Below are 16,061 nucleotides of genomic sequence, written 5' to 3' on the forward strand. Positions count from 1 at the left end.
TTTCCAATGGTACTCACCCCTTGTTTCGCGATATCAAGGTATAGAAGTGATGAGTTGAGCGATTCGCCAGCGCTGGAATCAATTTATTATTGGATAAAAAAATACATCTTTAACGAAAGGAGTACTAAAGGAGTACTAACGAGGCTGATATAGAATGAGGATGAGACAACGATCAAATCTACCGATTTGGAACCATGTGACATGATCAAGCCTACTCTTCCAAGTTCTTTGACAGTTGGTCCTCGAAGTCCCGCATCGCCTGCTCTTCTTCCTCCTCAGTCCTGTCCCCTTTAATCTCTACATCTGCAGTCGAATAAACCTTGTGAGAATCTTGAGCAGCCTTTTTCTTCAGAGTGGAATCTTGAGCGTTCAGATTGAGCTGAAATTTGTAACGTCGATATTCCTTGCCAGCTTTCTTGATGACTTCTCCAACATCAATTCGGCTTCCGATTCTTGTGTCGTGGTTTCCCCCGCGAGCCGGGGCAGCCCGGTGACCAGGCTCACCTTGTCCATTCAATATCGTACTGCGGCGGCTCTTCGACTGCTTGAGGTAGGCCACGAGAGCCTCAAGTGACTTTCGGGTCTTGGAGGGCATGGTAATATATGTAATGAGACCTTTGCGTCTCGAGAGTGTTGAATGTAGTTGCTGCTCGGGGATCTGCCAGTATCGTGACAGGAGGCAGGGATAGAACACCCACCTGAGGCTGACGGATCGCTGAGGAGTAAAGCCTGTCCGGCATTCTTTAGATGTATTTTCGTGTCTTCTATATCTGGCCAAAGAAACTTCTATGAGGTGATGAAGCCTTAAGCACACGCTGCAGGCAAACTGGTCCGAGGCGGTTTCTGATTGCCAATCAATCTGTCAGTAGCGTGACAGAGCTGCAACATAGCCCCTCGCCCAGGCAGCGAAGGAAGAAAGCGTATCGCTCATTATCATTTGGAACTAGCTACATGCATGTAGAACGATAGAGCGATTCGCTTGGGGCAGATGCTGGCGCTGATTAGAGGCTTAATTGAAATGTTTCGAAAGCATTGGTTAAGCGGATTGCCGAACAGGGAGGTTTTTGTTACGCTTTGACATCTTAAGCGCCCGCACTGAACGGATAACAAGGTCCTGTTCTGTATGACAGGCTGGAAATTCCGTCACGTGATGCGTTATTATTCAAGAGTTTGGAGGCGACAAGGTTGGAATTGTGAGATGGTGTCAAGTCGCGGACCATCTACCTTGTAATCTCTACCCTGCAACCTAAAGACAGAGGATGATGTCAACAACGCTGGTTAGCTGCCATGAACAGTTAGAACCACCATGGCGCCGGGGGAAAAGAAAAACTCCCTCTCCTTCCCGATTTACGTAAGGCAGAGGAGGGCAGAAACTGCTGACTAATAGCTGTAACAAATGCGCTCGCGTCTCGAAGTCACGTGTTGGCTGTCTCAATTCCCTTTGACTGACAATTGGCATGATCCCAATCGTTCTCCAACTGCCAAGTCTCCCTTTACAACACCTGCACTGTCATTCCTGACTCGTGCAACAAAGCAGCATCTGGCAGTTTAATGTCCGCGGGATCAAGAGCCACCTGACTTTCTGGATGGTAAGCATGATCAAAGATATTCCATGAAATATGTGTCGACCACCATCCACGCGTCTTGGTTGCTCTATTCGCAGTGTAAACCCAGGCTCGAAACGACACTTCCGCTCAATCCCTAAAGCTTCAAACTTGTCATATGATCACAATCCCGCCAGCATGGACTCGGGCTCTTCCGAGACCGGTAAGCAAATCCATTTGAGCACCATTAGCATATAACTAACATGTATCAGATTGGAATTCTAACCCTGAATTCTTCAAATTCACGCGTGGTCGCTTTATTGTGGATGAGGCAGAGAATCTCCGAAAGCGAGAGATCAAATTCGACCTTAACAGGCTCGCAAGAGTCGCCGCAGACTCAGTCGGAGCCGCTCGATGCATTGCCATCAAGAAGTATCCCGACGGCATGTTCAACAAAGCCTTCCTTATGTCTATGGATGATGGACGAGAAGTAATAGCGAAGGTGCCAAACCCGAATGCCGGCGTCCCGCACTATACCACTGCCAGCGAAGTGGCCACGATGGACTTTGTTAGTTTATCCTGAACTCCGTCAACACCAAGTCTTGCTAACCCGCCTGGACCATGAGGCCAGAAAAATTCTTGACACACCGGCGCCTCGCGTATACGCGTGGAACTCGCAAGCAAAAACGCATCCCGTGGGGGCTGAATTTATCATCATGGATAAAGCCGAAGGTGTTCCGCTGTCCCAAGTATGGAGCACGATGAAATTACCCCAGAAGCTCCAAGTCCTCCTTGCCGTGACACGCCTCCAGAAGCAATGGCTAAGCGTTTCTTTCTCCCATTACGGGAGCTTGTATTACACGGGAGACGCGCAGCCACCAGCAGGTAATCACTATATCAAGGATGGCAAGGTCGTCAGTGATTCAGAGTTTGTGATTGGTCCGGCTACAGGCCGGGACTGGTGTGATGCAGGCCGATCGATTCTGGACGTCGATAAGGGACCATGTACGTTGTGAATCGTGTCATTCCTGTGCAGCTACTAATAAGTTTGTAGGGGCATCTTTAACGCAGTATCTGCAGGCAGTTGGCATGCGAGAGACGAAGGCTATTCAGTGTTTAAAGCCCCCCAAACAGATTGCCTTGTTCTGTGGCCCAAAGCTCTACCAACCAGACACAGGAAAGAAAAGTACTGCTTTAGCCTGCTACCGACAAGTCGTCGATGCCCTTATTCCCAAGGATACAGCCATCACCAGACCCTGCCTCTGGCACGATGATTTGCATGATGACAACGTCTTCGTAGACCCGCATAATCCCGAAAAAATTACGGGTATCATCGACTGGCAGTCATGTCATATCTCACCCCTCTTTAACCACAATATCGATCCTGCTTTCCTTGACTGGGATGGCCTTGAACCGGAGACACTTGATCTTGCACCACGGCCTACTCTCTCCGGGCTTTCACCAGAAGAACGCTCCACGGCCGTACATGAATATACGACCCAAAACGTGTTGATTGGTTGGCGGAAACTAATGCAAGCCAAAACCCCAGATTTATATCGAGCAGTCGAGTTTCGAAAGACAGCAGCCTTCGGGCTGATATTTCTTGCCCACCGAATGTTTGAATACGGCGAGGCACACTTCCAATCGCTTTTGGCCGATCTGAAGGGCACGTGGGCGGACTTACCTGCCGTCACGAGCGATATCCCATTCCCGTTTAACTTTTCGGAAGCAGACTACGAGCGTATTCAAGTGGATAGCGATGGCGCAGTGGCAGGAACCGAGCTTGTTGCAGAGGCCAAGGAGAGACTGGGCGATTTGTGGCCTGACAAGGGCTTTATCGAGCGCGAGCGGTACCGTGATTGCAAAACTGCTCTTGACGGAGTAAAGGGTCTGATATTGGAGCAATTAGCTGAGACTGACGAGGAAAGGGCTGAGTACGAGCGTTGTTGGCCATTTGATTAATCGATATCATCTCACGGGACGGATGAGCTTCTTCAATGACCGACCGTCCATGTGCGATTGCAAGAGCCACGGGCGAAAAACCCGCCTGTATGCGTTGCATCCAGACCAGTGACAACGGTTATCCATATAGTTCTTGTGTTCAACTTCATACCAGAAGGAAACTGTGCAGTTCTCATGTTGAAACAGCGACGTAGGTCGACTAAGAAGTTCGCGGTTCAGAACAATCTCATTCGATACCTCGGCTCTTCGTATCTTTCCATGTGACAAAAGTCTACTTAAACGGGCAGTCTTCTCCCTCTCTAACAGGAGCAGCCGAGAATGGTTATCTTGCAGAAATAAAATGCTTGCCTCGGAGTAGACGCCTAAGATGGAATCGCGCGAGTTGGGTCTATGGCCTCTGCAGTTTCAGACCAACGATCAAAGGCTCCCTAGCTGGAGAGAGATAGTAACTCAAGACATAAGTTGCTAGTAGATATACCAGATGAGCATCTACGAAAGGCTATAGTCGTCATGTAAGATAGCCTTGTAAGTATTAGTGAGCTACGGTGAAACGTAGCACTGACTAAAAGAGGGGAGAAAGGGATAGTGAGATTGAATATGGTAAGAGGTACTATCTAAACTACTAGTAGTAGTATACGTAAGCGTGTACCACGCTAGCGTGACGCGCCGGACCACTAAGCTATCTTAATACCCCCCTAGACCTTAATCTACTAATCTTACCTAAGAAGTAATACCTAAAAACATAAAAAATAATTATATAAATATATTAATATCGCCTTAATATAGTTTTCCGAGGTTAGAAGGTATTTAAATCTCTCTAACGAAGCTTACTATAAAGGCTATTAAATCAGAGCTTCTTTATACCTAAAAGGTATAAAAACCTCTCGAATTAGACCCGCTATAGCGGCTTAGTAAATCCGTCCGCTACCTACTCTGTGATTAAGATTTTAACGAATTTATATATCCCCCTAGAGACCTAGTTCCTAATATAATAATATTTTATATCGATATACTTTGTCTGTTAATATAAATTATAGCTTTTAGTAAAGTAAATAGTACCCTAGTTATCCTTATAAATTATAGTAGAGAGCTACAGAAGGGATTATATATTAAGCTTCTTAAGGAAGAGCTATAGCTCTAATACTTCCTATATAGCTAGAGATATAGCGATATACTTACTCTTAGTTAATAAAAGAGCTGTTAGGGGGTCTGTATCGTAGGATAGAGATCCTGTTAGCTAGGCAGAGAGTCTAAGTCTATGGTTCTGATTTTCAAAGACTAAATCTTAGGGTATAGTAGACTTCACTAGTTCCCACAATATATACATAGGGGTTCCGCGTACCGAGTCCCTATAGCCCTACACAGAGCCTTTAGGGTTATTACCCTAAGGCGACGCGGGGTCGATTCGATCGTGAATCGTCCTAAGTCACCACGCATGACTTACGCCGTGACAAGAGCTATATATATCTATATTTTATATACGTAAGTAATTATATTACTTATAAGTTTAAAAAGAAAGCCGGACGTTAATATACTACTATCTATATATTTAGCGGTCTAGTCTATATTAATAAAACTAAATAGAGGATCTAGTAAGTAGAAGTACGCGATAGTAAATACTTTAGATTCTTTAAGATATTAAAAGATTCGTTTAAATATAGTTATATACTTCGTAGAAGGATTATAGATATATCTTATAAGTTTCTTACTGTAAATATAATATCCGGTCGCGAATTAACTATTAACTAGATAAGTAAACTAATTATCTTACGGTAGGCTTTAACCTCCTCTAGAGTTATAGTATCTCTATATAGTTATAGGATTTCCTTATTATAAAAAGGTATAGGGACTATATATATATCTTATAAGTTAAATTTTATAGGGATTTTACGAATATAGGCGAGTTAAGAGAGTATTATCTTTATACTATCTAGAGATTTAATAATATTAATAGTAAGAAATCGTATAATAGTCCTATTATCGGTAATATTAAAGGATTTATAAATTTAGTCCTTAAGCTATATAAGAGACTTATCTAGTAGAGTTATAATTAGTATATTATTAATATATAAGAGAAGATAGAGCTTACGCTTTATATATATAAAAACTAAGTAATCTGCTTTTAGATAAGTAAAACTAAGTACTATAAGAGTACTATGAATAGTATTATATTATTTATAAGGACTCTATTTTATACTATAAAGAGTCTTTAAAAGTAGGCTATATTTACTAGATTCCTTAAAACTATTAGATAGCTTAATATAAATCTCCTCTAGGAGCTCTATATTAAGGAACGCTATAATAAAGTTAACGTAATATATCTACTAGTTAAATTAAGCCGTAATCGCGTAGAAAATCTTAAAGCTTAAAGCTTTAGCTATACTTATAAATATATTAAGATAGTTAATTCCTTTGCGTTACTTAAATCCTTTTATAGTAAGATATACTTTATAAGACCTATTATCCTTAATTCGAAAAACCTACCGAAGTAGTAGGAGTATTTTCTTATTAGATTTAGTACTTTTTAGAATATTATATATATACTAAGTACCGTTCTTTAGCTACTTTTATATCTCCTTATTAGTAGCTTCTATTAAGAATATAAGAGAGCTACGGACTTAGATTTCTTCTATAGAAGAAAATAGTAGCGGAAAGGAGCGACTATGATCATGTGACCGAGTACGGACTTAGATTTCTTCTATAGAAGAAATTAGTATTAGAGGGGAGATACCCTAAACCACGTATTAGAGGGGAGATACCCTAAACTACGTATACTATATTAAAAACCTAGGATATACTATAGCTTCTTCTTCTTTCTCTTTTTCCCTTCTAGCTCTTAAGATCCTCGAATACTATATAGATAGTTAATAAAAGAGTTTATAAGTCCTTCTGAACCTTCCTAACTAGTATATAATATTATCTTAAGAGCTCTAATACTCCTTCTTTATATTTCCTTTTTTAAAGTATTAGCCGGGTAGTAAGATACTATATCCTCTAGCTAACCTAAGAATCTTTACTCTTATAAAACTAATAAACTAAACCGATAAAGATCTATAGCTATAGTAAATATAGATAATACTCTCTCTATAAAGAGTATTAAAGAAGGTATCTTCCTTAATAACTAGGAAGATAACTAACTAGAATAAATCCTTTGATAGATAGAAGGAAATCTAGAGAACGCTAAAACTACTTAGCTACTAAGATAATAGATCTATAAAATAAGTAATATACTAAGAATCCTAAAGTAGGAGAAGAAGAGGAACGAATAGTTAACCGAAGAGAATAAAATACTAAAGTTACTAAATACTATAGAATAGACCCCGGATATCTAGTATATAGAAGAAGCCTATACTAATCTTTATACTAATTATAATAAAGCTATTAAGGAACGTAATAGACTTACTATAGTAATACGATTTATATAGATTAGCTAGAGAAATAAGAAAGGAATTAGTTTAACTTATACTATACCTAAGACCGAAGGACTCTACTATAATCCCGGGCCTATAGCTACCTTAGGTACCTTAACCCTTCCTTTTTACGATAACTAGAGCTAGATAAGCTATAATCTTACTATATAGCTTCGGTCGGTTACGTAAGGACCCTTAGTCCTCTATATATATATAGTTATATCTATAGCTATACTTAGAAGAACTATATCTTATCTATCCTCTAGATCTTATCTAGTAGTAAATCCTTATACTAGCTAAGCTTCTATACTTAACTACTTAAGAGCGAAAGCTTACTTAGAACTATCTCTACTAAACTCTCGAGACTAAACGATTCCTAGGGATCTAGCTTAAATTACCGACTACTTATAGTACTAAGTAACCCTCTCCTAACTATACCTAAGGTTTTAGAAATTATATAATAGTATAAGAGAGGGCCTAAACCCTAAAAAACTCTACTCTATTATAGTTAGTATATAGGATATCCTTCTAGAAGAGACCTAATCTACTAAGTAGTTAAGTAACTAGAAGTAAAACTAGAAGAGAGATATCCGATCGGAAATAAAAGCTTCCTTATCTAAATAATCTATAATCCTTATTAACTTATAGATACTAAGTATCCTAGACCTCTCCTAATAGACTTCGATATATAGGAAAATCTATATAGGGCTTATATCCTATATTCCGAATCCCTTATACCGCTACTAGAACCTTCTTACTAGCTAATAATTAATATATTACGACTAGTATTATCCTCGACTAGTAATATACTAATAATCCTACCGGCTAATATAGCTAAATCTCTCCGAGGATTATACTAAAATACCCTAGACTCTACTTCTTAGAGGGAAATTATCTATTAAGCTATCTTTAACTAGATTACGACTACCTAATATCTCCTAGGATAGATACTATAAGCCTATCTATCCTTAGCCGATCGAGATAGTACTAATACGCCCCGAGAATCTACTATAGATACTATTATCCGGAAATAACTAGTAAAAATAGTCCTAAAAATTAAAGATTATACGGATATAATTAGGAACGATAGAGCTAGGGAGTATTTATATAATTATAAATACTTCTTTATAGAAGTAAGTTAACTCTCCGACTTAATCCTCTAGGACTTAACTAAATTTATATATATATCTAGAGTACTAATAGGTAATATATAAAAGACCTACTATATATAGTCTAAATATATTAACCTAATATATAGTAAATAATATACTACTACTTAGGCTAAATTCCGAGAATAGATTAAACGCGAATTCTCGGAGTATATTAGTACTAAATATAGGATCGACTAAGTTATAATCTATAAGTAAGATAGCCGGTAGGGATTCGCTAAGTATACCCGCGATCTATAGTAGCTCGTAGCCGATTACAAATATAAGTTCCCCGAAAACCTTATTATTTAATTCCTTTACTAAGACGTCTATACTAAACTTTAGAAGAAATAGACTAAGGACCCTAATAAGCCTATAATCTTATATAGTATTATTAATCGGTTTATCTAATATTATAATCCTAGAGGTATAGCTATATCGAAATACGGATATAGGATTATCTGACTATATATACTATTATATAACGAACTATTCTATCGAATAGTTTAGTATAGACCTTTTAGTCTAATAGTAATACTATATAAGTAACGGTACGGGTAATTCTATTGAACCATTCGATAACCGAGCTCGTGAGGTTACGGGTTCGAATCGCGGTACGTACGCTTTTCGAATTCCTCTTATCTTATCGTACCGCTTAATCGATAAGATAAGATACTCCGTATACTCGGTAAGGAATATATTACTAAGCTAATACCGCTTAATTCGGCTTAGTAAGACGTAGTCTTAGAGGTTATATATAGTTATACGCTAGCGGAACCCTCCGGGAACCTACTCTAAAGCTAGGCTATACTAATAAGACCTAGGTAGGTTAACTGATTAGCCGACTAAAAATTAGGTAATTACGAGGACGTGATTTAGACTTAGTAGGGGAGGATATAATCCTAGAGGTATAGCCGTATCGAAATATAGATACGGGATTATCTAACTATATATACCGTTATATAACGAACTATTCTATCGAGTGGTTTAGTATAGACCTTTTAGTCTAATAGTAATACCATATAAGCAACGGTACGGGTAATTCTAATATAAGTAAGATACTATAATCGTAAATTATATTAGCTAGAGGAACTAGGATACTAATAGTAATATCTATATAAGTAGTCTTAATGCTACGAACGGTAATATATATATCTACTTTAACTATAGCTAAATAGGCTACCTTATTTATATCTATAAGTAAAAGTATAACCCCGGAAGCTCCTATAGCTATAGAGATAGATATAGATATAGGAGATAAGTATAACTCCTAGGTAGTATAGCTATATAAACCTATATATAGAAGGAAGAAGATAAAGTAACTATATCCTATATAATAAGGAAACTAAGACGAAGAGGAAAAAAGGAAAGAAAGAAATAAGAAAGATAAAGTACTATCTTAATATTACGACCTAGCTATACTATATATATAGGGCCTATAGGCCGCCGTAGTACTTTCGCGTAAGATATAGTTATATCCTACTATACCTGTAGGTCCTAACTACTTCTTATAGGAGTAGCTATCTTAGTTCCTTAGCGATTAGTCTAATTATATACTAGGGGTTATCCTAGGATCTTTACTCTAATCCGAACCTCTGTAGGACTAGACGGATAGTCCTAATATTCTAATCGCTTTAAAATTACCGGATTAGACTATAGGAACTAGAAAAGATATTCCTAAATATCTATAGCTCGACTAGCTACCTCCTATAAGACCTAGAATTAGGACTATATATAGAAATATAGGAGACTATAGAACTTATAGGGAATATAATAGGAACTCCTATAATAGATCCCCTATAACTCCTTCTTAATACTAAGAGAGTAGATAAAAATCCTAAATAAGAAGAAGAATAAGTATAAGAGAGAGAGCTAGAAATCCTGGAGTAGTAGATTAATTTTATAAGAAAAAAGATAGAGCTACTATAGAAGCTATATAACTATAATTATACTATAGTAATCCTAGAGATAGAGATATAAGCTATAGAACTAGGAACGCTAGATATACTAAGAGAGAACTTAGTAATATTATCTACTTATATATCTATTATTATAAATAGTAGTACTAGCGAAGATCCTTCCTCCCGGGAGCTTATAGATATATAGCTTCGACTTTAAGAACTTATAAGAGGTAAGTAAGAGCTAAGAGCCCTATCGAATATTAAGCTATATAAGGGCTATAGTACTAATAAATAGAATATATTTAAGATAGCGAATAAAGTATTCTAGGACCGCTATCCCGAATAGTACTTAATAGATTATATAAGAGTAATATAAGTCTCGGAGTTCCTATTAGGAGTAAAAAATAACGACTAGATATAGTATTATAAGAATAACCCGACTCTTAATATAATATAGATACTATTCGAAGAATAGACGCTCTTATAGATTATAGATCCTATAAAGCTCTAGTAGGATATAATAAGTAACTAGTAGTATTATATCTAGAAGAAGATATAGAGTATAAATAATTATATAAACTATATAATATCCCTCTATAATATTCTTAAGAACTAGCCTATAAGATAGAAGCGGATATAGTATCTATATATAGAGATCCTATAAAAGATTAAATTAGAAAGCTATAGATTTCCCGAATCTATAATAGATATCTAGAATAACTAGATAAAATACTATAATATAGTAGAGTAATAAATACTAATAAGATAAGTAATACTTAGGAATAAGAAATACGATAATAGAAAGAGAGAACTAATTATAAAACTTTATCTATAAAGATTATAGAAAGAGAAGCGTAAATAGAATAGTAATATATAAAGACTATAGTATACTAGAAGTAGAAACGCTAATAGTAGAATGCCTGACTAGATAGATAGAGTAGAGAAGCGTAAGTTCGAGGAAAGTAATTCTATAGTATATTACTTCTATAAGAAATATAGATATATTATAAGAGATTACTAAATAAAGGTGAAGAGTAAGTTAAAAAAATAGATAATCCTCTACTATAAGCCTCTATAGTATTAGATATAATACTTAAGAAGGAGAGTAGCTAGAAGACCTCCTAGACTATACTAGTATATAAGATACTTATATTAGATATAGAAGATACTCTGATAGGAATAGTATAGATACTAATTAATAGCGAAGTAAGTAAAAGCTTTATTAGCTAGATTTAGGTAAAGTAGTACCTATAAGATATATAGAGAGTATCCTATAAAATTAAAGTAGTTAATAGATATAAGATTTAGTTATATAGTAGCTAGGAGATACTCCTATAACTTATAGATAGTACTAGGACTTATATAAGACTAAAGGAGTAGTATAAGTCGGTTAATATATCTAGATATAATATAATCCTAGGATATAACTAGCTTTAGATAGTTAACCTAGATATTAACTAGATATAGTATAGATAGTCCTATAAGGATAAGATACTATTAGAATTAGAAGTTATTACTGTAGAAGAGTTCGAAGAAGGGCTATAGTAGCTAAACTTAATATATAGCGAGTTATAGTTTATACTATAGGATATAGATATAGCTATAGCCGGAAAGATAGAGGAGAGATATATTATTATACTAGAAATAATAATAGAATTCCTAGATCTAGTAATATCTCTAGACTATAAGGAATATATAGATATATTCGATATAAAAAAGATATTAATACTTATAGAATACTCGTAGTATAATTACGCGATCGATCTAATCCCTAGAGAAGTAGTACTATTTAAGCCTCTCTACCTACTATTAATTATAGAATTAGAAGTTCTAAAGGACTATATTATAGATAGTCTAGCGAAGGAATAGATATAATATAGTAAGAGTAAGAGAGAAGCGCTAGTACTTTTTATACTAAAAAAAAATAGAAAGCTCTATCTATATATAGACTATAGGAGTCTTAATATAATTACTATAAAAAATTAATATATACTTCTCCTAATTAGCGAGTTGCTTATACGACTTACTAGTATAAGAATTTATACTAAACTAGATCTATAAGATATATACTACTATATTTATATTAGAAAGAGAGATAAATAGAAGACCGTATTTTATATATATTATAGATATTTTAAGTACTATATAATACCTTTCGGCCTAGTAAATACCCTAGCGATATTCTAGTCCTATATTAATAAGATACTTATAGATCTAATCGATATATATCTTATAGTATATCTCAATAATATCCTAATCTTCTTATAGGATATAGAAGATTATATTCGAGATATATATATAGTACTATAATATCTATAAGAATAGAATCTATATACCGGACTAGAGAAGTATATCTTCTATACTATATAGATCGAATTCCTTAGATTTATTATAAGTAATAAGAGAGTCGTAATAGATAATATAAGAGTCGCTACTATCCGCGACTAGCTAGAACTAGAGTATATCTTCGATATCTAATAGTTCCTAGGATTTATAAACTTCTATCGCTAGTTTATCGAATTATACTTAAGGATTACTAAACTTCTTATAGACCTAGTCTAAGGACTAGATATATAGTAGAAGGGAAGAAATAAGCAGAAATAAGACTTTAAATTAACCGGAAGTATATAAGAGATATTTAAGGAAGTTAAGATATATTTACTTCGCGTACCGATATATGACTCCTAGGTAGTACAGCTACGAGAACCTACGTATAGAAGGAAGAAGGTGAAGTAACTGTGTCCTATATAACGAAGAAAACTAAGACGAAGGGGAAAAAGGAAAGGAAGAAATAAGGAAGGTAAAGTACTACCTTAAATACCTATCGTGGGCGGGGCTATAGTAAGGCGGTAGAATCCTTATAGAAAGTCCCGGATAGAAGGTTCCTCTATAGAAGTAAACCGAAAGGCAAATAATCCTTAGGCTCTAGCGTATATATATATACGCGTAAGGCTTCTATTAATAACGCGTAGGTAAATATCTAATCTTATAAACGTAAATATCGATTATATAATCTCCTCCTTAACTCCCTAAGTCTATATCTATTAACTAGCTAACTAACCTACTAGTTAATACTAACTCGCTAGTTAGCTAACTAACTAGTTAGTAAACTTACTAGTTCACGGTAACTAACTAGTTAACTTATCTAACTAACTCTATACTCTAAGTCTATTTACGAACTAGTTAACCGACTAGCTAGTTAACTATTAACTTATTACCTATATATTATATTACCCCCTGTTTAGACTCGCGACTATTCTTAGGCGCGGTAATATTACGGTATATTATCGTCCGGGCGTACTAGTAGCTCCTTATTAAGAGCCTTATACTCTAACTAACGGTTAAGGTTTACCGGAGGTCTAGGGCAGGATAGGTAGGTTTTATAATATTCCCGGAGTTTCGAAGCTATAGTCCGGAAATTGCTAGTATTATACTATATTATATTATTCTCGAATCCTATCTACTTTACTCGATACTAAAGCTTCGACCGGTTAATTCGCGAAGTAAGGATTATCTCTATATTATACTCCGGCTCTAGTATAATCTATATTACCGGTTTAGGGATAGGCTATCCTAGAAGTAGATCTATACTTATTGTATAGCGTAACTTCTCCGGGTTAAAGATATTATATCGTAATAATCCTTCTAGTAGTTATAGTCGAAAAGTATACCCTACCTTCTTGATAATCTAGAAAGGCCCCTCTACTTTCGGATAGAGTTTATCTAATAACTCTTCTACGATCTACTAATTATCCTTTATCGTGATTATAATAAGGTCCCTAATATCGAAGTTTAGCTCCCTACGATATCGATTTGTCTAGGTATACTAATATTCCTACGCTTTAGCTATATTATCCTATATAAACTTATAAACTTAGCGAATTTTATCTATCTAGTCTCGAGCTATCTCCCGGTCTAGCCTATAGAGATCCTGTCCGCTACTACTAAGTTACTAATTAACTATCGTTCTTAGCTTATACCCGTATTTAGCGTAGTATAATAAGACCCTAGTCGACTTATAAGATAAAATCGCCTAAGTAAAGTCTATTATTAGTAGTAGGCTAGACTAGTTATCGGCGAACTTATCTACGAAGACGTATAGTCGTTAAGATAGTAACTAGATTATATTTTCCGACTATCTATCTATTTAAGGGTAATATAGAGTAGATAACTTCCGCTTAATCCCTATTAACTTATATAGGGTCTTCTAGAATAATATAATAAACTATAGTCCTCTGTCCGATATAATTAAGTCCGGAAGTCCTATCTACCTATAATAGTATATTAACTATAACTTTACTAGATCCCTAGCCGTAGTATTCTTAAATAAGGGTATATAAACTATCTACTTTATTAATCTATAGACTACTATTAAGGCGTTATTATATCCGTATCAGTCTTTTAGTAGGTATATAAAGTCTATAGAGATATACTACTAGGATCTATCCGGTACCGGTAATAGGTTTAGGAGTCCTAGAGTCTTTATTCGCTAGGTTTTAGTACGCTTATATATTATATAGTTATCCGAAAACCGAATAATATTCTAGTAGAGAGTCTCCTACTAAAAATAGCTTACTAGGAACTTCTAAAGCTTCTTAGCGCTCGGGTAGGCTAAAGATAGTTAATTATAGGCTTCGGAGATTAACCGGGTTTATGTGACTCCTAGGTAGTATAGCTACGATAACCTACGTATAGACGAAGGAAGGTAAAGTAACTGTGTCCTATATAACGAAGAAAACTAAGACGAAGGGGAAAAAGGAAAGGAAGAAATAAGGAAAGTAAAGTACTATCTTAAATATCTATCGTGGGCGGGGCTATAGTAAAGCGGTAGAATTCTTATAGAAAGTCCTAGATAGAAGGTTCCTCTATAGAAGTAAACCGAAAGGTAAATAATCCTTCGGCTCTAGTATATATATACACGTAAGGCTTCTATTAATAATATATAGGTAAATATCTAATCTTATAAACGTAAATATCGATTATATAATCTCCTTCTTAACTCCCTAAGTCTATATCTATTAACTAGCTAACTAATCTACTAGTTAATACTAACTCGCTAGTCGGCTAACTAACTAGTTAGTGAACTTACTAGTTTACAGTAACTAACTAGTTAACTTATCTAACTAACTCTATACTCTAAGTCTATTTACGAACTAGTTAACCGACTAGCTAGTTAACTATTAACTTATTACCTATATATTATATTACCCCCCGTTTAGACTCGCGACTATCCTTAGGCGCGGTAACGTTACGGTATATTATTATCTAGATATACTAGTAGCTTCTTATTAAGAGCCTTATACTCTAACTAATAGTTAAGGTTTACCGGAGGTCTAGGGCGGGATAGATAGGTTTTATAATATTCCTAGAGTTTCGAAGCTATAGTCCGGAAATTACTAGTATTATACTATATTATATTATTCTCGAATCCTATCTACTTTACTCGATACTAAAGCTTCGACCGGTTAATTCGCGAAGTAAGGATTATCTCTATATCGTACTCCGGCTCTAGTATAATTTATATCGCTAGTTTAGGGATAGGCTATCCTAGAAGTAGATCTATACTTATCGTATAGCGTAACTTCTCCGGGTTAAAGATATTATATTATAACGATCCTTCTAGTAGTTATAGTCGAAAAGTATATCCTATCTTCTCGATAATCCGGAAAGGCCCCTCTGCTTTCGGACGGAGTTTACCTAATAGCCCTTCTACGATCTACCGATTATCCTTTATCGTAATTATAATAAGGTCCCTAATATCGAAGTTTAGCTCCCTACGATATCGATTCGCCTAGATATACTAATATTCCTACGCTTTAGCTATATTATCCTATACGAACTTATAAACTTAGCGAATTTTGTCTATCTAGTCTCGAGCTATCTCCCGGTCTAGCCTATAGAGATCCCGTCTACTACTACTAAGTTACTAATTAACTATTATTCTTAGCTTATACCCGTATTTAGCGTAGTATAGTAAGACCCTAGTCGACTTATAAGATAAAATCGCCTAAGTAAAGTCTATTATTAGTAGTAGGCTAGACTAGTTATCGGCGAACTTATCTATAAAGACGCGTAGTTATTAAGATAGTAACTAGA

At 35.6% G+C, this 16,061-nt stretch overlaps 2 protein-coding genes across 2 annotated transcripts; one reads left to right on the plus strand and one right to left on the minus strand.

Moving 5' to 3' along the window:
• Window positions 1-211: 211 nt before the first annotated feature.
• Window positions 212-595, minus strand: N7539_007578 (uncharacterized protein; the record flags this gene model as incomplete). Its single annotated transcript, XM_056937179.1, has 1 exon — window positions 212-595. The coding sequence occupies one exon, from the start codon at window positions 593-595 to the stop codon at window positions 212-214; it is 384 nt and encodes a 127-aa protein (XP_056787978.1).
• Window positions 596-1,742: 1,147 nt separating this feature from the next.
• On the plus strand, window positions 1,743-3,506 carry N7539_007579 (phosphotransferase enzyme family protein; the record flags this gene model as incomplete). Its single annotated transcript, XM_056937180.1, has 4 exons — window positions 1,743-1,767; window positions 1,817-2,112; window positions 2,171-2,549; window positions 2,599-3,506. The coding sequence occupies 4 exons, from the start codon at window positions 1,743-1,745 to the stop codon at window positions 3,504-3,506; spliced, it is 1,608 nt and encodes a 535-aa protein (XP_056787979.1).
• Between the last annotated feature and the right edge of the window lie 12,555 nt (window positions 3,507-16,061).

Source organism: Penicillium diatomitis (assembly GCF_028827545.1).
Source record: "Penicillium diatomitis strain IBT 30728 chromosome Unknown utg000010l_segment0_segment0, whole genome shotgun sequence".
NCBI classification, from domain to species: Eukaryota; Fungi; Ascomycota; class Eurotiomycetes; order Eurotiales; family Aspergillaceae; genus Penicillium; species Penicillium diatomitis.